We start from the raw sequence: 19929 nt of genomic DNA, 5'->3' as shown, positions 1-19929 counted from the left end.
GCGTGTGCACGAGCGCGTGTGTGCAGGCTGGTGGTGTGGGCGTGTGTACGAGCGCGTGTGTGCAGGCTGGTGGTGTGAGCGTGTGTACGAGCGCGTGTGTGCAGGCTGGTGGTGTGAGCGTGTGTACGAGCGCGTGTGCAGGCTGGTGGTGTGAGCGTGTGTGTGTGTGTGTGGACGAGGTCGTGTGTGGACGAGGTCGCAGGAACTTTCGGGCCAGGCCCACAGCCCTCGAGGCGACTCTGTGCTCCGCCGGAGGCGGCTCCGCGGGTCACCAGGGAGGAGGCGCAGGTGGGCGGGCCGCTCCAACGGCCGATAGGCGGACAGGAGGACAGGCGGACAGGCGGCAGCCCTCGGACCCTGCCCCCCCGGGGGCGGAATCGACAGCAGACGTGAAGAGAAAGATGGAACCGGGAAGATCCCGTGGGTACGTCTGGCGCAGCCTCCGTGGAGTGTGGCCCCGGCACTGCCGGCCCCCCCAACTCCTGGGCAGGCCCCCCCCAACTCTGCCCCCGCCTCGGGTAGCCACTCACCGGCCTCCAGGCCTCCATGCCGCCGCGGGAACTGCACGGTCAGGCAGAGCTGCAGCGCCAGCTGGGTCTTGCCGGCGGAGCTGGGGCCGGCCAGCTCGGTGAGGCCGTCCAGGGGCAGGCCGCCGCGGAGAAGCCCGTCGAGCACGGGGCAGCCCAGGCTCAGGCGCTGGTGCTGCGCGGGGAACCTCTGGTTCTGCTGGTGCAGATGCAGCGCTGCGAAATGCGGGGGGGGGGGGGCGGTGTCAGGCACCACGTGGTGGAAGGACAGGTGACCTCGGTCACGTGGGTGGACGAGGTGCCAGCCGGCAGGGAGGAGGCGGTCCTGGCCGCTGCAGTGCTCTGTGGGCACCTGGGGGCTCCGGGCTCTGACTGCCAACTCACCCCTGCTTCCCGCGCCCCTTGGCTCGGTCCCATCTCTTTTGGCCCAAGAGCGGACTCTCGGAAGCGAGGGCCCCCATGCCCTCCCGCCACCTGACAGGTCCCCATCCTGACGCTCTCCGTGTGAACCTGTGCAGACGTGGCTCCCCTGCAGGTGTGAGGAGGCCGTTCTCAGCAAGTGCTGCACATCGAGGCTGGGGAGGCGGGTCAGTCTCTGCAAGTCTGGTCCAGAAAAATGCAAAACCTCCTTCACTGATTTCAGTTTGGCTGAAATTATACAAATAAATTACAGGGCAAGTTCAGACTACGGTAACACAAGGCAACACGACGATGACAACAGGTGTTTTCCGGAATGCTGTCTTCTAATGCTGGGGACCCGGCGGCAGGGGCCTGATCCATCCACTCCCCGAGGCTCTGGGAGCCCCTGGGTAGAGTGTGATGACAGCAAGGAGGAGGGAGGGGGCCTGGGGGAGCCCCACCTCACAGCTGCAGTAGCAGGAGCCAGAGATGAGAGGGGCCTCTCCCAGGTGCCCAGAGCAGTGGATGCAACCCAGTTCCGTACCCCAGAAACATCTCTCAAGAAAGGAGGTTTCTGTGGCCGGGCAGGCCTACACGTAGGCAAGGCTAGAGGATGATTCCAGGGCAGGCTGAGGACCATGCATGAGGGAAGGGGTGCAGGACGGAAAGCTGAGCTGGGTTCCAAACAAGCGTCCGCTGTACCAGACTGCTGGCATGGTGGGGAGGGCGGGATGGCCAGTGGGACAAACAGCAAAGAATGCATGAGGGTTACAATGCCAGTGGGCAATAGCTAGGTGGGGAGGGTTACAGAGTTAATGTGTCCAAAAGGTCTGGTATTTGGGGAGGAGAGTGGATAAATTAATTTTGGGCTTGGATAAATGCATTACTTTCAAACTAGTACAAAATAAATTTGCTAAAAATATATTCAACCAATCCAGAAGCCAAAAATGGAAAACCACCACAAAAAGAAATACAAAAAACAGCTCAGCATAATAAGGCAGACTTAACCCCACATGTATCAGGAATTCCCTTAAATATGTATGCACTGAATGCTCCAGTTAAAACAGATGGACAGGCTGAATGAAAGGGAAAACAAAGCAAAACGACTGATGGGCTCTGAAAAAAACCAAGAGCCAAGGATGAAGGAACAGGACCTCAAGACTCTGCCCCCATGTAGGACATCACCATGTTGCTGCACCAGCCCCCATGTGTACTTAGGATTCCATGTTATATGATCAATAAGCATCCTAGTGCTGAAGCTTCCCCATCAAATGCCCCAGGAGACAGGGGAGATGGAAGGGAGTCCCAGGATGCCAGCTGGTGCAGGGTAGCTGGGGATGGATGCACCAGGAAACAAACAGAATGGGTGAGCTGTTCAACCCTTTGAGCATTTAAAAATGAGGCACTGGTACTTGATGGACATACTAGACAATGTGGGGAAAGTCAGTGAGACATACACAGAAAACACAGCATTGGAAAAAAAGAGGCAACTAACAACATTGGGGAAAAATAACAAAGATGGGACAAGAAAGAAAACAATCTTAACCTCCCAGTTCAGCAGCAGTCATCATGTCCCCAGTCAAAACCCTAATGGCCCAAACTGCGTTCCAACTGTGGGAGGAGGAGTGGAGTAAGTGGGGGCACAAGCAAGCCAGTCCTCATCAGTGTAACACCCACTCTGTGAGTAATCCCTGACATTGACAAATTGAACACAGCAACATAAGCACATTATTTAGAAACCCAGATGTAAATACAAAAGAAGTTGATAAAATCATAAGTGGTGTAAGTAGTTCCCTTTCACTTTTTAGACAATAAACATGTATTACCTTTGATGAAAATAAAATGAACTTTAAAAAAGTGCTCAGTGAAACACACACACACACACACACACACAACCGAAAAACCTGCAACACATTCCAGCACGGGTCTCTAATCAGGATCAGTTGTCTTGGGGAAGGGGAGGACTTGGACAGGCAATACTGTTAACTTGTTTTTCGTGCATTGTGTACATGTACATCCATACATTTCACATATCTACTCGATCCAAACATCAATAAATATACCTTTCTTAACTGCAGCAATAATTCTGGGATTCAGGTCCAATTGATCCAAATCCATTTCTTCCAAAAGGTTGACCACAAAGACGAATAACTTCTCAGGGACACAAATTCCAATGTGCTTGCTGTCACTGCAAGCTGCCCAGGAGCCGAGCACAGCAGAGTGATGGTGGCCTGGGTATGCAGTCCCCTTTGAGACAGGGGTTCACCGTCAGCCCCGAGGTTGCAGGAGAGACTTTACCAGGAAAACCACTGACGTAAGTCTAAGGCAATGCTTTTGTTAGAGCCCCCATTCGGTAACTTAGAAACCATGAATTCCAATCCACAGAGTGATGTGTTTGAAGAAGTGCCCCCAGGTCACCTGCATTCTAAAGGCCCATGCTACACAAGGCAGGCCCATTCCGTCCCCTGCAGAAAGGGTTAAAAATGAGCACGTGCTCCGGCCCAAGTCCTGGCCTGGGGACCTGGTTTCCAGATGAGCACCCTGCCTCGACCCGCCTCTTTGGTGAGGCTGACGCAGACAGCTGGAGATCACACGCACTGGGCTCGCGGGAATGAAGTGTCTTTTGCATTCTCCAGTTTCATCTCCCCTAAGTGTGTCTCCGTGGAGGATCTGGCAAGAATGGGAAAAGTGAGTTTTGAATCTTGCAGGATGCTTGCGGGTTGGAACCTCCCTGACTACCAAGCTGTTTCAGCAGAGGACAGTGGAGACTGTCCCATCTTTGCCCTGCAGCCCGCACCTGTCCCCTGACCAGCAGCCCTTCCCTGGCCTGAGCCCTAAATGCCGCGGGACAGGAGCCCAACCCCACCCCTGCTGGCTGCCCCACTCAGCCCAGGGCCACGCAGAAGCAAGCCCCCCAGATCAGCAGGGCTGGGGGTGCACCAGGGTGGGTGCAGGAACGCCAAGGCCCGCAGCCACACGCTGGCCTGCTGAACCCCGTGCCGACGTCCACCAGCAAGGCCTCCGCCGAGAGGAAGGTCACCTGCCCTTGCAGCGCTCCGAGTGTTATGATGTGGACAACATCAGGTTGATTTGGGCGCTTCGAGAACCAGGTCACTCGCACCGTCCCATTCACAGGCCGGTCAGGGAAACAGGTCTGGCACCCAGAACTGACAGTACCAGTTTGGGGTGGCTGCGGAGCCTGATGCCCAGGTGTGACTGCACCGCGGGATCACGACAGCCGCTGCAGGAAGGAGCTCACACTCCGGGTCCCACGTCTGCCTGTGGCAGGCGCTCCCAGGCCAGGGCTGCTGACACTGGTGAGGACACACGCAGAGACCCTGGCCCCCCGGAGGCCACCAGGACCGCACACTGGAGGATGGTTGGGTCTCTGCTAGAAAGAGGCGCCTGAACGCAGGGCCCCAGGGCCAGCCACACACAGGGAGAGGCGAAGGGGACTGTGACCAGCTCCAAAAGGTACCCTGAGTGTATGGAAGGTGTGAGGTTAGATTCCTGAAGACAGAAAGCAAATACGAAAGAGAGTATCATCTGCAGGAAAAGTAGTAAGTTGTCAAAGGAGCTGCCGCACCCTCCTGGCTTGGCAGGGAGCTCAGCTTCAGGAGCCCTGAGGACAAGAACGGGAAGAGGTGACGCAGGGAGGCACCACCCAAAACCACTTCCAGGTCAGCAGAACACCTGGACGAAATACCAAGCTTGCGGTTTTCAAATTCTGGAGAAAGTGTGTGTGTGTGTGTGTATGTCCTTCCCCTGGACCTGTGGAAAGCCCCGGGGGCATGCCTTGATGCGACAGGCAGCCAACAGGCTGGGCTGGGGTCCGGTCGTGAAGACGGACGGCCGGGTGAGAGAGGTTCTGGCTGAGGCTGCCCAGGCTGTGTGTGTGGAGCCAGGGAGGCTGGCAAGGGGCTGCCGCCTCCGGGAGCTCCCCGGATACAAAACTTGGATCCTGAGGAGCAGCTCGACAGAGGGCAGGAAAACAAGCCAGGTGAGTGCAGTGCCTCAAGTTTACGTGGTGGAGGAACAGGGCATCGGGAAGCAGAGGGACCACGGGTGGAGCCCCCGTAAACCAGACACTGGCCCGGGGGCTGGACAGACAGCCTCCAGGTGGGCGCCCTGTCCCCCCGCCTCCCTGAGGGCTCGGGCCTGAGCCAGCCATCCTCCGGGCCCTGTGCCCACGCAGAGCTGCAGACCGGGGCAGCTTCCTGGAGCATTTCGGTTACTGTTTACCAGGGACAGTGACCATCACATGCCACTGGGTGAGTGGAACAGAGCTACCGGAGAGAACCCACGGTTTGCATGAACCATTAGGATCGTGACTTTGAAGCAGTTCCTGCCGGAGTGAAGGCCAGAGGGGGACTCACTGTCTCTGGCTTCAGGACACTCCCTCGGGACCCCGGCGGCTAACCCAGGCCGCACGGAACGCTCGGAGCTCCGCACGGACTGGCCCACCTTCACTCTGGGCAGCAAGACTCACGTTTCAAGCCGCTTTAATGAACTTGTGAGGAGGAGTTACTGGAATCCCACTTCAGCTGCAGGTTGGGCAGCAGCACACACGGCCACCCACACGCCAGACGGCAGGGCCGGACTCTGTAACCGGGGAGGGGCGGGCCGGCCTCACCTCCCACAGAACAGGGCCACCTTCTCTCGCCAAGCTCAGAGCTAAATTCAGGCAGGGCAGTGCAGCCGCAGTCCTCCTGCGCTGAAGTCACCGGGTGCCGGGACACCAGCGCGCTCTCAGGCCGGTTCTAAGCACACTTCCCACATCCGGCCTCGCTCAGACCTCAGGAGAGCAAGATTACCAGCCCGCCTTGCTGACCGGGAGAGGGACCCGTGCAGCCACTTACTGACAAGCTCAGGTCATACAGCCCGCAGGGGATCCAGGTCCCGCCCCGCGCTCTGCGGCCCGCACGCCTGTTAACAAATCCAGCAGGAACTGTTCAGTGTCCACAATGCAAAACTCGGTTATCCAGAGGCTGACCTGCCTGGGGCGGGGGGGGGGGGGGGGGGGCAGTGTGTGTGTGTGTCTAGTCCCGGTGGGAGCAGCCCACCCGTTCTCTAGGGTGGCCATCTATTCCGGGTTCCCCTCCCGGAGGGGGTGATGAGCGCCGGTTCATCCCACGGCCGCTGGTAGGGAGCTTCTCCCGGTGACCTGGGGGGGCCTTGCCCGGGCCGGCCTGGCCTCCTGGGTCCGCGGCCCTTCTCAGGACCCTGTCCTCTCCGGGGACCCCTTCCCTTTCCAGGCCCTGCACCGCCTTGCCCCATTCTCGCCAGCGACTCCTGCAGACCCGGAGGTCCAGCAGACCCACGGGACGACCCAGCGCACCTTCTCTTCCGCGACGCGCCCCATCTCCACGGCGGTCCACCTGGACGCCCCCCACCTCGGAACGCCCCACCTTCGTGCGGCCCTCGTTCACCTTTCACCCCACGGTCCCCAGACTGCCGCCGTCACCCTAACTGGCCCTGCAACCCGCAGGCCTGCTTGGGTCTCTGCGGGTGGCCACCCCCAGGACGGGCCTCCGCACCCCGGCTCCCGAGCTGCCAGAACCCCGCCAGGGCCTAGGCTCCGGCTGTCCCCTCCTCCCGCCCGCGGGCGTGGACTGTACGGACGACCCGCGACCCCGCCGGAGCCCAGCTCACCGCGCGCCCACCCCGCGCCGCGCCCCAGCTCACCGCGCGCCCACCCCGCGCCGCGCCCCCGCGGCCCACCACTCTCACCGCGCGCGCGCTCCGTTCGCCGCCTCGCGCTGCCCCGCCCCTCGCAACCTCCCTTTCCAATGAGAGCCGGGCGTCCCGCACCGGATTTGCCAATCAGAGAGGAAGCAGCGCTACGTCGCAGACTAACTGACCAATCCAAAGTCTCAATCGTCCCCAGGAGACGGGGCGTGCCTGAGCGCGTCCTCACTGCCGATTGGTGACCGACCGCAGGGTGGCCGGGGAGGTGCCCTTGCGCGAATTGGGAAAAGCGCAGCGATGGGGCGGATCCCGGGCGTCGATTGGCCCGCTCTCCGAGCCGGGCGTGACGATTGGACGCGGCCCCTGTCATCCACGCGGGCAGGGCGGGGCTCCTGGCGGGACCAGGGTCCGGGCGGCTGGCGAGCGCCGAGGCGGCGTCATGTCCTCCGAGGTGGCCGCGCGCCGCGATGCCAAGAAGCTGGTGCGCTCCCCCAGCGGCCTGCGCATGGTGCCCGAGCACCGCGCCTTTGGCAGCCCCTTCGGCCTGGAGGAGCCGCAGTGGGTCCCAGACAAGGAGGTAGGTCGCCGCCGCCCGCCAGCTTCCCGCCTCCCCCTCCGCGCCCCGCTCGCCCGAGACCCCCGGCACCCTCTCCGCGCTCCGGGACCCCCTTCCGAGCCCGAGGGACCCCTGTACGCGCCCCGCTCGCCTGACACCCCTCGTCTGCGCCCGGCACTCCCGTTAGTGTCCCGAGATCCCGTCGGAGGCCAAGGGGCCCCCGTCCTTGCCTCGGGATCCCGGGACGCGCATCCGCGCTCGGGACCCCCGTTAGCGTCCTTGTACCCCGAACCGATTCGGCTGGCTCCTGCTGCCCTTCCGGGGCCCCCCCGGCTGCCCTCGGTACCCCGGGCTCCAGTCGCCCGCGCTCCAGCCCTTCCGGGGCCTTGGGCACTGTGCCCTCTGCCTGGTTCTCTCTCGGGGCGCCCGGGCCCGCCCACCCCCCGCGCGAAGTGCACCCCGGACGGACAGTCCCACCCGCTTGGCCCGGGCTCTGCCCACCTGCGAGGTCATGTGGGAATTCCACTTCCATTGGTTGAGCTGCTGAGTGGAGCCCCTGCCCCATGGGGGGAACGGCGGAGCGGACCCCGCGAGGTCTGGGGGGCGGCCCTTGCGTGGTGCGAGCGAAGTGCTGGGTTGGAGCAGGAGGCTCCGGATGGACAGTAAGGAGGGCGTCCTGGTTGGGGAACCGCACCTGCTTGGAGAGGCTCGAGCAGCTGTGGCCGGAGGGGTGAGGCTGGGGGAGGCGCTGAGCTGTCCCTGTTGGCGGGGTGAGTGCGGCACCTTCAGAAGGCCCTTCTGTGACCATAAGCCAGCAATTCTGTTACCGGAGGCCGAGGGACAGAAGTCCATGCATTCCTGTAAATCAAAACCGTCTGAAAGAAGTTAGCAACCCATGATTGTTGAAAGTGCTTTAAGTGACGAGCACCTCCTGGTCTGATCAGCCTCCCTCCCTCCCTGAGAATCGCAGTTTCGGCCACAGGGTTTCAGCAGAGGAGTGAAATCAGGTGTGTGGTGGGGGAGGCGGGCAGGCGCCCAGAAGCTGGGGAGGGGCCGGGTGCAGGGCAGCGGGGAGGAGGGGCCAGCCTGGAGGTCAGTGGCCAAGCCATGGCCCTCCCTGGCCTCGGTCCCTTGTTGCCCTGTGTGACCTCTTTCTTTTCTGTAGTTTTACCCCTGGTGCTCCTACTCTGAACAGCCTGTACCTTTGCTCTCAGGGCCTCCTTGGTTAGTGCTGTGGAAAGATAGAAGTATCGAGTCTCTCGTTGTCATACGAGTACGTGTCATAGAGTCCCTTACAGGCCTCTTGAGGAGCCTGGCACAAGTTACTGCAGTCAGAGAAGTCAAAGTCGCACAGCTCGAGGTGGAGACAGGCAGGTGACCGACTCTCTTCCGCAGTGGGGAGGGGCGGCCGTGACCCGCTGACGGCCCTGGCTCTGCACCTGTGGGCACGTCATGTGTGGCCAGATCACCGGGTGGTCGCCCATGTGTCACACAGGTGCGGAGTGGGGGGCAGCATTTTTCCATCATGGCCCCTGCTGACCACCAAGCAATGAGAGGGGTCTGGAACTCTCGCGGAGTGCTGGTGCAGCTGGGTGGAAATGCTGGTGCCCGGGAGGTGTCCCTGCTTCAGCAGGAGATTCGTTCCCAAGCTGGAAGGGTGGCGGGCGTCGCTCCAGAGCGTCCCCATTTGGCAGGATTCTCACTCGCGATCGAAGAGCCAGGCCAGGCCCTGGAGGCCCTCCAGTGGGCGCAGGGGAGGGGAGCGCGGCGGGGGACTCGTCTGAGGTCCGGGAAGTAGAGTTTGAAATCTACTGGGGCATGGTCCCAGAGTCCAGACCGTAGCCGGGAGTGTCCTGGAGGAAAAGAAACTTGGCAGGGGGCGGTGTGGGCTCGGAGCCTCCGGAAGCCCCGGGGAAGGGTGCGGCGGCAGCTCGTGGGCCACTAGCCTGGCGCTGCCGCGGAAGGCTCCTGCTGCGCGCTGCCCGCGGCGCTTCTGGGACACGGGGACCTTTGTGTGCCGGCGAGAAGCAAGCGTGCGATGCCGGCGGTGAGGAACAGGTTTGTTTATTCGTGGTGGTTTGGAATGGGGGAGGGGATTCAGAATTGGATAGACGTGGCAGGAGGGTGTCCCGTAGACCCTCCGCTTCCACCCACTTCTTGCCCTTTGCCAGGGTGATTGACGTGTTTGTGGGTGGTCCTCCGAGTGTCATGGTGACTCTGTTTCCCACTGGGTCACCCTGAGGCCCGCCCCTTCCACATCTGTTGTGGACTTACCACCTGCCTGACCTTGTGCCAGGCGGTTAGCTTGGGCCTGCAAGGACATCCCTTAAAAGTTGAAAATTTGGGGCCGGGGGGAGTGTGTGTACGCATGCACGCACAGAGAGATGGTCTGTCGCCCTCCGCTTCCCAGAGGGGTTCCTGCAAAAGAGCACTCGCTAAACACCGAGGAGTAGCAGTCTGCTCCCTAGGGGCTTGTGGGTCGCGGAGGCGGTGGTGGGACGTGGATGGAGGCCGGAGCTGGGCAAGTTGGCAGGAAGCCTGGCAGTTGTCTCAGGGTTGTGTGAATGATGGTGGAGAGTGGGCTTGCGGTGGGCTCACTGGGCATGGGGCCGGAGGAACTTGGCACAAGTAGATGGAGATACTGAGTTTTACCCTTAAAAACTCTGCATCTTGCACCCCCCCCCCCCCTGCTTCGCATCTTCAGCACTGGGTGTAACCAACGATGATGGCACTTGGCATTTTGACACTTGGATACTCTGTAGACACAGAATTGGGAGGAGAGCACAAGTGTGTCAAAGAAACAAACCCTGAGTTAGGAGAGATCATATTGGATGGGGTCACTGCCGGCCAGGGAAGGAGCCGTGGCTGCAGGAGGGAGACCTTGGGGTCTGCCAGGGTCTCTGAGGCCAGGCGGGGACAGGCTTGCTTTATGGGGGGAGGGACCCCGGGTGGGAGGGGAGAAGGCGCTGGCGCAGGCAGAGCCGCACTTGGAGGCGTGGGTAGTGTGACCTGACGTCAGGGGACGCATCACCCTGGGTCTGCCTGTCTCAGGCTGAGGGTGGGTCGTCATCTACGGGCCTGAAGGATGGACCAAGTGCGGTTAATGGGCATTCTGTTCCCATCCATGAGCCCAGACAAACAGGTCAGCCAGTCAAGAACAGGGTGAAGAATGGAATGAATTTGGGGTCTGTGTCCAGCCTTGTCACCGGTGATTGGGGGCAACTGAGTCATCTAAGTCACATGGCAAGGGGTTCTCAGCAGAAACTTTCCCAGCACAGTCAAGGTGGTGGTGGGGTTCCACACTTGCTCTCCAGGACCCCAGGGGGCACCCTGCCTCCCACCCCCCAGGACCCCTCTGCTCTTGGCTCACGGAAATGCCACAGTGGAGGGCCCCTGGGCGTGGGCCGTGGGCCGTGGCAGCGCTTCTTCCCCGGGCGCACTTCTGTCCCTAGGCTCTGCGTCTTTTTCAGGAACCAATGGCGACGGGGGTCTGGGTAGGGGACACAGACGGGCTCTGTCCTGCGGGGGCGTGCTCGTCTCCTGTGACACCCACCATTTTGCCTCTTCAGCCACATCATCTTGTTCCCGGTGCCGTCACGTGGTCTTCCCCCCACCCCTTTGAGCGGGGTTTTTAACAGTTTATTGGTTCCCTTGTTAATTAAGCAGTTAAATCTTTGAACAGGTCAGTTTATATTTTAGGAATTATGCTTTTACTCTTTAGAAGGGATTATTTTTTTTTTTTAATTAAAGATTTTATTTTTTAAGCAATGTCTACATGCAGCATGGGGCTCAAATCCATGACCCCAAGATCGAGATCGCGCACGCTCTTCCCGCTGAGCCAGCCAGGTGCCCCTAGAAAGGATTATCTTTCTTTCTTTTTTTTTTTTTTTTAAAGATTTATTTATTTGAGAGAGCGAGAATGAGAGAGAGAGAGAGTACATGAGAGGGGGGAGGGTCAGAGGGAGAAGCAGGCTCCTCGCCAAGCAGGGAGCCTGATGCGGGACTCGATCCCGGGACTCCGGGATCATGACCTGAGCCGAAGGCAGTCGCTTAACCGACTGAGCCACCCAGGCGCCCAAGGATTATCTTTCAATAAAGATATATTAATACAAACACTTTTAAATTTTATTTTCAGGATCTGTTTGCATCTGAGGAACTTAAGACACGGTGGCATATGAGGGTCTGAGGGGTCTTGGTGCCAGCCAGCCAGGGAGCACCGTCGGCAGCGCTGCGGGGGAAGGGGGGGGTGTCACGGGGCGTGGAGCGTGGGGGTCCCCCAGCCCCCAGGGAGGGGGCACAGGGCTCCTCAGGCTTTTCTTTTAGTAACCTTTTTTGACCTTCCTTTAAACGCTTCAAACTCTGTATTTTCTGTTTTGATGTTGAGGGGAGACCCTCTGTCAGCTGTCCTCTGGGGCTGGGGCTGGTTCTGGAGTTGCCCCGGGCACCTTTGGGGGGCTCCTTGTGTGAGGGTTGGGCAGCAGACTTCTCTCGGCTGCGGGTCGGGGGAGCCTGGAGTTCCCGAGGTGCTTCTGTTCTGTGGCCCTGGGCCGGTCTCAGCTCCCGCATCCACCGCGGGGTTACTGAACCAGCCAGGAGTCGGAGGCCAGGGGAGCGTGTGCGGGGCTGCAAATTCCGGCCCCAGCCGCCCCATCCTCCGTGGTGCCCAGCGCACCCTCCAGAGGCCACCCCTTGCCACCAGCTTCCTCCATCCCGTCCGCCGGGCGAGAGGCCTGTGAAGTGAGCGCGGGGCCCCGAGAGGCTAGGCTGGAGCCTCCTTTTCTCAAGGAGTTAGTCCCCGGGGGGCCCCGGGGGGCGGCCTCTGTCTGCCCAGCAGCCTGTGCAGAGGCTCAGGCAGCAGATGGGTCTGTGTGCACCACGTGCGGGACCCTCCCTCATGGAGCTCCCGAGGTCCCTTGTGGGGGGCCTGCCCTGACTCCGTTGGCCCTGGAGATCCTGCATGTTGGAACCTCAGCCCCCTCCCACCCTGGCGGGGACCACACAGCCTGGGCGTGCGGGGGGTCTCAGGCATAGGGTGCAGGTGGCGGGCCGCACCTGGGGTCTGGGCTGTGGGGCCTCGTCCGTGACCCCGGGCCTTTGAGTCACTCGGTCTAGTTCCAGTCTCACGGCTGCGGGGCCCGGCTGTGCCTGTCGTGTTTGTTTGCTCTGGGGACAGTTTCTCAGGCAGGCTATCTGTTCTTTGGCCGTACTTTAGTCTCTTTGCGTGTTGCTTTATTTCATTCTCTTTAAATTGCTCTGTTGATAATTGTAAAAGTGTCTTTTCTGTTACACGATCAGCAAATTACCTTGTTTAAAAATCTTGTCAGTTTTCTGAATCCCCTCATTGCTTATTTAGAGTAATAAACTTCCGTATCACTTACATTGTTAAGGGAGCACGTTTTAAATTCTGGATGTGGTCTTATGTTTAAAAGTCGGTCTTCTGGGGCGCCTGGGTTAAGCGTCTGCCTTTGGCTCCGGTTTTCCATCCAAATGGCCAACAGACCCACGAAAAAGTGCTCAACAATCGCTTGGCATCAGGGAAATCCAAATCAAAACCTCAATGAGATACCACCTCACACCGGTCAGAATGGCTAAAATTAACAAGTCCGGAAACGACATGTTGGTGGGGATGCGGAGAAAGGGGAACCTTCCTACACTGTTGGTGAGAATGCAAGCTGGTGCGGCCACTCTGGGAAAGTATGGAGGTTCCTCAAAAAGTTGAAAATAGAGCTACCATGTGACCCAGCAATTGCACTGCTGGGTATTTACCCCAAAGATACACATGTAGTGATCCGAAGGGGCACATGCACCCCAACGTTTGTAGCAGCAATGTCCACAATAGCCAAACTGTGGAAAGAGCCAAGATGTCATCTATCGACAGATGAATGGATAAAGAAGATGTGATACACACACACACACACACAATGGAATATTACTCAGCCATCAAAAATGAGATCTTGCCATTTGCAACGACGTGGATGGAACTAGAGGGTATTATGCTGAGCAAAATAAGTCAATCAGAGAAAGATAATTATCATGTGATCTCATGGATATGTGGAATTTGAGAAAGACAGAGGATCATGGGGAAGGGAGGGAAAAATGAAACAAGACGAAATCGGAGAGTGAGATAAACCATAAGAGACTCTTAATCTCGGGAGACAAACTGAGGGTTGCTGGAGTGGAGGGGGGTGAGAGGGATGGGGTAACTGGGTGAAGGACGTTGGGGAGGGTATGTGCTACGGTGAGCACTGTGAATTGTGCAAGACTGTTGAATCACAGACCTGTACCTCTGGAACAAATAATACGTGTTGATTAAAAAAAAAAAAAAGTTGGTCTTCAACTTGCCCAAACACCGCAGCCTCACAGTAGGCATGAGATGCGAGACCGTCTTTGTTGGTGGAGAGGGAGAGGGGGCGCGGGAGGGGCAGCATGAGAGGCCCCAGGAGGCGCCAGAGCCGGGGCAGCAGGCAAGCTTTCCCCTGTGCACTGGCCTCGCCCTGGGTGGAGGCTTTCTCTGGTGTGTCTGTGGCTGGCATTGCGGGGGGGTCACACACAGCCTGGCGCCCTGCCACAGTGCAGAGGCCCGAGTGCCAAACACAGGCGGCGTTCCAGAACTCCCAGAAGGGAGAGGCAGTGGCAGGGGGTGTGCGGAAGCAGCAAGGGCGCAGTGAGCAGCCAGCTCACACTCAGAGCCACTGGGGGACTCTATAGATGGTTCTGGAAGGCCAAGGTGGGCCAAGACCTGTGTCCCAGTCCAGAAAGCAGCTTACGAGCAGAGAGGAAAAAGGAAAATGTGAGCCACGGGATCTCGGAAAACTTAGACACCACTCCCAGTGCCAGGGCTCTGGCTGCAGCGTGGTGTCTGGAAGGGCCCTCCAGCGAGGAAGGACGGGGGCCCGGGCCTCCTCCAGGACCATCTGCACGGCGCTGGACTAGTGGGCACTTGGCACCTAACTCGAATCTCCTCAGCTCCCCGCTTGCCCAACTCATGGAGCCGCCTTGGGGGAGGCTGAGGCCCAGAGGGGGATGCACAGAGCGGGGGGAGATGGGCGGAACCCAGCCTGGGGGCGGCGCGGGCTGGCCCGTGCCCCAGCTGACCAGAGTGAAGAAGGTCGGTGGGGATGAGGGGAGGCCCAGCGGGGCAGGACTGGCTCTCCCCTGAACCAGATCCCGATCAGAAGCCCTCCTCCCTGCCTGGGCGGGGTTGTGGGGGGCAGTTTCCCTGTTGCTGAATTGGGCTAAAGCTCCATTTGGGTCCAGGAGCAGCTTTCCCACCGTGGGAAGCTGAGCTGCCATCAGTGCCGGGACAGCCCTTCGGTGCTTCTGGCAAAATCTGAACCAATTCTTAGCTTGTGTTAGTGAAGAGGTCTGAACTCGTCTCTTGTCCTCAGTGCCGGAAGCAGGGCCACTCGCAGGGCTGTCTGTTCCGAGAGCGCTTGGGGGACAGAGGCCTCCCCCCGATGCCCAGCGCCCTAGTCTCTGCACTTCTGGGGTGCCATCCCCGTGAGGCCAGCCGCCTGCGCCCCGGCCTGGCCGCTGCCCTTCCCTCTGGTTCCTTACTCCGAGGAGCATTCGAGAGCATTTCCGGGCCTGGCAGTGTCCTGTGTGTGGGCCGTTGCTGGCTGGGCCTCCCCCCACTTAGCCGCCTTGCCTCACTTTCCTCGATGTGTACAGCGGGGTGCTCGAATTCCTGCTGTGCAGTGTCGTGGTCCTTGTATGACTCGGATCTTTGCTTCCAGCACCAGGACAGCCCCAGCCTGGCCGTTCGGGCTCTGACCCCTGCCCGTGGCCCGAGCGTGCCCCAGGGTCCCTGAGAAGCCATCTAAGCCATTCCTTGCTTGGGGCTGCTCAGGCTGTGCCAGTGGTGCCCTCCCCACCCCGACCCCCACGGCATGGGGCTGGGGGGGGGCCACCCGGCCTGTGGGCCTCCCGAGCCGTGGCCGAGCCCGCCACCCTGTCTCTGGCCCATTGGAGGCCACCCCGCGTCCCAGCTGCGCTCAGAGCTGGGTCCTGATACTTGCTTGTCTTCCGTGCTAGTGCCCGAGATGTATGCAGTGTGATGCCAAGTTTGACTTTCTCACCAGAAAGGTGAGCTGGGGCCATCGGGCGGGGGGCCCAGGCCAGCACTGAGCCCCTTCCGGGGTGGGGGGGTGCACCCGGTTTGTCCTGGCGACCGCCTGAGGAGAGCAGACCGTGACTCGGCCCCGGGGTCCGCGTGCAGCTTGCACACCCATGTGACCGTGCCAGGCGCTGCCACACACGTGGGTCTTGCCCCCCGAGGAGGGGGGTGGCCTGCCGTGTGTGCGGCCGTCGCGGCGACCGCATCCCTCTGACGGCCAAGACCTTGGCGGGGCCGGTGTCGGCGGTGGGGGGGGGGGGGGCGCCCGTCCTCGGTCCCCTCCTCACCGCCGCCCCTGCCCCGCAGCACCACTGCCGCCGGTGTGGGAAGTGCTTCTGTGACAAGTGCTGTGGCCAGAAGGTGCCGCTGCGGCGCATGTGCTTCGTGGACCCCGTGCGGCAGTGTGCCGAGTGCGCGCTCGTGTCCCACAGGGAGGCCGAGTTCTACGACAAGCAGCTCAAGGTGCTCCTGAGCGGTAAGCCTGGGCCGCCTGGGCGCCACTGGCCCGTGAGAGCTTGGTCCCCGCCTGTCCGGCTCCCCGCGGGGGCTTCCGAGCCCCCTCCCGCGCGGGGCCCTGCTGTGCGGCTCGGCGGGGGCAGCCTGCGGGCCTTCTCCCCTGCTCTGGTCCGGCCCTGGCTGCTTCTGGAGCCTGTGGGTGGAGGACTCTGTGCTCTTGGCTCAGGGCCTTCGGGATGGAGCCCCCAGGGCCTCTCAGGGAAGGACGGAAGGTCCTAGAGCTTTCAGGGTGCACAGAGCCTCTCCCGACAGCGGCGCCTTCTGCTCTTCCTCCGTCACGGCCTTGCCGCCCCACCGGGTGGACCCGTGGGCGCAGCCACGGCCCTGATCTCGCTTGGATTCACTTCGTCCTGGGGGCGCGTCCCCCTGGGAGCTGGCCTTGCCGGGCCAGGGAGGGTGAGGCGTGAGAGGGGCTGCTGTGTTCTCAGGTCTGTTCTTCTATCCCCAGGAGCCACCTTCCTCGTAACTCTTGGAGACGCCGAGAAACCAGAAGCAATGGTTTGCCGTCTCTCCAACAACCAGAGGTAAGAGACAGAGTGCTGCCCGGCACAGACAGCTTTGTCCCTTCGACCCTGGGGTGATGTGCTGTGGCTGCTGTGTTCCCTAGGTTCCTGCTTCTGGAAGGGGACAGCCGCTACGAGATTGAAATTGCACGCATTTCCACCGTGCAGATCCTCACAGAAGGCTTCCCCCCTGGGGGTAAGTGCAGGAGGTTTGGTGCCAGTGGGGGGGAGGGGGGGAGACCTCTGGAGAGGATGCCGCGGCCTGGAGGACGGGGTCTCGGGTCTCTGAGGGGCCTGCCCGTTGTCCTCTTGGGCTTGTATTTAGTAAGTGTCTTCAGGAACCTGCCAGGTAAACGGGGCTGAATACGTCCAACAATGAAGAATTTCCCGAATGTGCCACAGAAAAGCTCTTCTGTCCTGTCGTTGGCCTCACACCGAGGATAAAGCTCCTGGTGCAGCTGGCATCTCCCCTGTGCTCAGACGGCTCTGAGTGGGGCTCACTGGGAACCAGCCCTTGTGCTCCTGTCAGGTGTCTGTGGAAACGAGACCCCTTGTGTTTCCTTGTGAGCTTCCCGAGCAGTTCCCCCAGGTCTGGATCTTTCCACCCCGGCTTCTGCGCTTTAGTAGCTGTCCTTCCGTGGAAGTAGAGTCTGTGTTCTGTGTGGTGCAGAGTGTGCTGAAAAAAGTCCATGTGACTGATTCCTTTGCGCTTTCTGTTTTCTGATTGGCTCTTGGTTGTTCTTCTCTCTTGCCTGCCTACCTTCTTGACGTAGAAAAAGACACTCACACTTACACCAGCCTCCTGGGGAGCCAGCCCGTCTCCGAAGGTCAGCCACACGCTATGCGCCGCTCTCCCCCGCCTGCCGCGCCGCGGCTCTGAAGTACTCACTTGTTCGGTTGATTTGAAGGAGGTTGGGCATAAGACGTGGGTATAAGCAGCATGACTGGAAGTATCCTGGCAGCAGAAATGGAGTTTATCTGCTCTGTTTCTCAATCCCAACGGGGGCAGCTTTACCCAGTGTTTCAGAGCTGTGCGTCAGCAACTGCCGGCCCCAAGCTGGCCGAGTCCGGGGGCAGCGGGGCGCCGTGGGCGGCCACCCTCCAGTACTTCCCTGGGCCTTCACAGCCAGGCTCGCTCGGCTCCTCCAGGAGCCTCGGCCAGCTCTGCGCTCCAGTCGGGAGTCCCTGGATGGGGAGCGTTCCCCTGCCTCTGTGCCCCAAGCGCAGGGTGTGGCGTTGGCAGCACACCGGCTGCCTGTGGCAGGTGGGAGTCGAAGACAGCCAGGTACAAAGGGCAGGGCGTGGAGAAGCTGGGGGTCAGCCCAGGTGCCCCTCTGCCTGCCTCCTGTTAGGGAGCGGGGGCGGGAGGGGGCTCAGGAACGTACCCGGTCGGAGCCCCTCCCAGGCCTGGTGAAGCCTCATCTTCCTTGGCAGGGCCCTGGGGCTTCTGGTGCCGCACACCCCCTTCTGGCATTTTTTGGGGTGCAGTGAGTCCTGCTCTGCCAGAGGTTTTCTAGAACCTTTGGAAGCCCAGAACCCTGTCTTCCCGGGGGTGGTACTGTTCTGAGCGGATGGCAGTCCGAGGCGCTGCCAGGCAGTCGCTGTTGTCGGCTTTGCTGGCTCCCTGGATGCTTACGAAGTGCAGAAGCGGCCAGAGGCGACGGGCTGTGCGCTGATTAAACGCACTCACGAGAGCGGGGGGGTGGGCGGAGCTGTGGCTGGCGTGCCCCCGAGGGGCAGTGGGCACTCCTGCAGGGCGTCTGGTCAGGGACCACCCTGGCGACACGCACAGAAGGAACGTGGCCTCCCTGGCCTCAGATGGGACAGCACTTCACCGTTGCCGTCGTACGGTGGCCAGGCCCTGTCCGCAGCTGCCGTCCACGGTCCACGGGTCTGGGGGAGAGGCAGGCTCTCAGGTTTGACTCCGAGATCAGTGTCTGATGGAAGGAATCTTCCATGAGGTGGATCCCTGCTCAAAATGGAGTTTTCATCCTGAAGTCACAAAGTAGGAAAGCTGTAGGTGGACTTCACCGTGAGGCTTGGTCTGCGCGGACTTCTCCAACTAGTCGTGACGGAGAGCGCCGGCCTGTTCGTGAGCGGTGGGTTCTCGAGCGGCTGGCCCTGGCCTCAAGAGGGCCGCTCCCCCCCATGGCATGTTTGCAGGCACTCACGCGTGCGGGTGGGGTGTCGGCACGTCTCTGCTGGGCCTTGCTCGCACTCTCCGTCCCCAGCGGCGGGATGGCTGCGAGGCCGGAGTGATGGCCCGTGTGCCCCAGGCAGGCCCTGCGCTCTGGCTGCAGGTGGGTGGGATTGGTGTGCACACGGAGCCGGCCGGCCTGAGCGCAGGCGTCCCCACGGGGGACTGGGTGTCGCAGCCGTGTTCGTCTCACTCGGCTCAGTGATCCGGCACGGTGTGGCCCGGGCCCTTGAGGGCCAGGCCAGGAGACTTCCTCTCCCACCCTGTGAATTTGGGGTCATCCACCAGAAGGCCTCTGGAGCACAGGCCCCTGCGCCCCGGCCTCCGGCACCAGCGTGAGGGGTGGGAGGGCAGGTGGAATCCTGGGTGCTTGGGGTCCCCGTGGGCCTTCTGACCTCGTCTCCCTCCTCCAGGGGGCAGCGCACGGGCCACAGGCATGTCCCTGCAGTACGCAGCACCAGGGGCGGAGGGCATGACCCAGCTGAGGCTGACGGCGGGGGAGGACGCAAATGCCAGCAGGAGGCAGTCGACAGCGTGGCTGGCGGCCATGCACAAGGTAGCTGGGCTGAGGCGGGCAGGGATGTGCGGGGTGGGGTGGGGGGGCCTGGCCCCTTCTGCTTCGCGTGCAGGCCCACTTTTCCCAGAGGAAGCCCTGCCCTCCGGGGAGGGGGTGCCCATGCCAGCTCCCACCAGGCACAGGACCAAGCACGCCTCTCTGGTCACGTTCTAGGCCACCAAGCTCCTCTACGAGTCACGGGACCAGTAACTCCGCGCAGGACGGACCGTCAACATGGAACCGCGGAGCCTGCTGTCCGCACGCACAGGCAACTAACCCTACACGTGCTGGGAAATGCAATTCAAGTGTTTGGAGAAACAGAAGTGCTTGCTTATCCAGTGCAATATGCACAGTTTATTAATGCTCTAAACAGCGTCAGGCTTTGGAGTTGGTATATTGTCTTGATACTTAACTGGAGGTGGGAGAGATTGCATTACACTACTGCTAAACTATTTTTAGCATAACTTAAACCACGTTTTTATGGATGCCCAGGTTTACTAGAAGGTTCTGGCCCCTCAGTGTTCACTCTTGCACCGCGATGACTTGGGCAGCGGTAACGCAGGCCTGCTGTGTGCGGGAGCCTGGCTCTAGGGCGCCACTTTCCCATCTGCCCGAGCCCGTTTATAGACCGTTCACTTGCCGCATCGCTAATCTGGGGCTACGAACAAACCTTTGATACTTCACTAAGGGGGAAGAGCCAGCTTTGCTTTTTGTACTTTTCACTTACTATTTCACTTTATTAAAATAATTGTACAACAATTTGTATATAAAGCTTATGATTAAAACCTATTTTGAAAATACGGATCAGTTCTGCCTCACTGTGTCCAGAAAACCCTGAGCTTTCATGCTGCAGCTCTGTTCTGGCTCCAAA

The 19929-nt window shown here is 60.5% G+C and overlaps 2 protein-coding genes across 4 annotated transcripts in view; one reads left to right on the top strand and one right to left on the bottom strand.

Moving 5' to 3' along the window:
• The window catches only part of XRCC3 (X-ray repair cross complementing 3), a 10830-nt gene extending 7673 nt beyond the window's left edge, over positions 1-3157 (bottom strand). For both annotated transcript variants that reach the window (XM_044917746.1, XM_044917745.1), the window contains exons 1-3: positions 2990-3157; positions 1038-1175; positions 531-743 (exon numbers count right to left, since the gene is read on the bottom strand). In XM_044917746.1, the coding sequence (XP_044773681.1) occupies positions 531-743; positions 1038-1175; positions 2990-3044 (406 nt within the window). In that variant the 5' untranslated portion in view covers positions 3045-3157. The remainder of the gene's footprint in view (positions 1-530; positions 744-1037; positions 1176-2989) is intronic.
• A 3848-nt stretch (positions 3158-7005) lies between these two features.
• Positions 7006-19852, top strand: ZFYVE21 (zinc finger FYVE-type containing 21). 2 transcript variants are annotated; one of them, XM_021679713.1, is made up of 8 exons: positions 7006-7191; positions 15205-15255; positions 15593-15761; positions 16251-16326; positions 16410-16501; positions 17079-17132; positions 18916-19058; positions 19233-19852. In XM_021679713.1, exons 1-8 carry the CDS (start codon positions 7054-7056, stop codon positions 19266-19268), a joined length of 759 nt encoding a protein of 252 aa, XP_021535388.1. In that variant the 5' UTR covers positions 7006-7053; the 3' UTR covers positions 19269-19852. The 2 variants fall into 2 exon arrangements, with proteins under 2 accessions (XP_021535388.1, XP_021535387.1); XM_021679712.2 differs by lacking the exon at positions 17079-17132 and having other exon boundaries at positions 7023-7191.
• The last annotated feature ends 77 nt before the right edge of the window (positions 19853-19929 follow it).

The sequence above is a fragment of the Neomonachus schauinslandi genome, chromosome 9 (assembly GCF_002201575.2).
Source record: "Neomonachus schauinslandi chromosome 9, ASM220157v2, whole genome shotgun sequence".
Lineage (NCBI taxonomy): Eukaryota > Metazoa > Chordata > Mammalia > Carnivora > Phocidae > Neomonachus > Neomonachus schauinslandi.
Note: the sequence above shows the minus strand (reverse complement) of the source record. Positions and strands in the feature narration are given on the sequence as shown.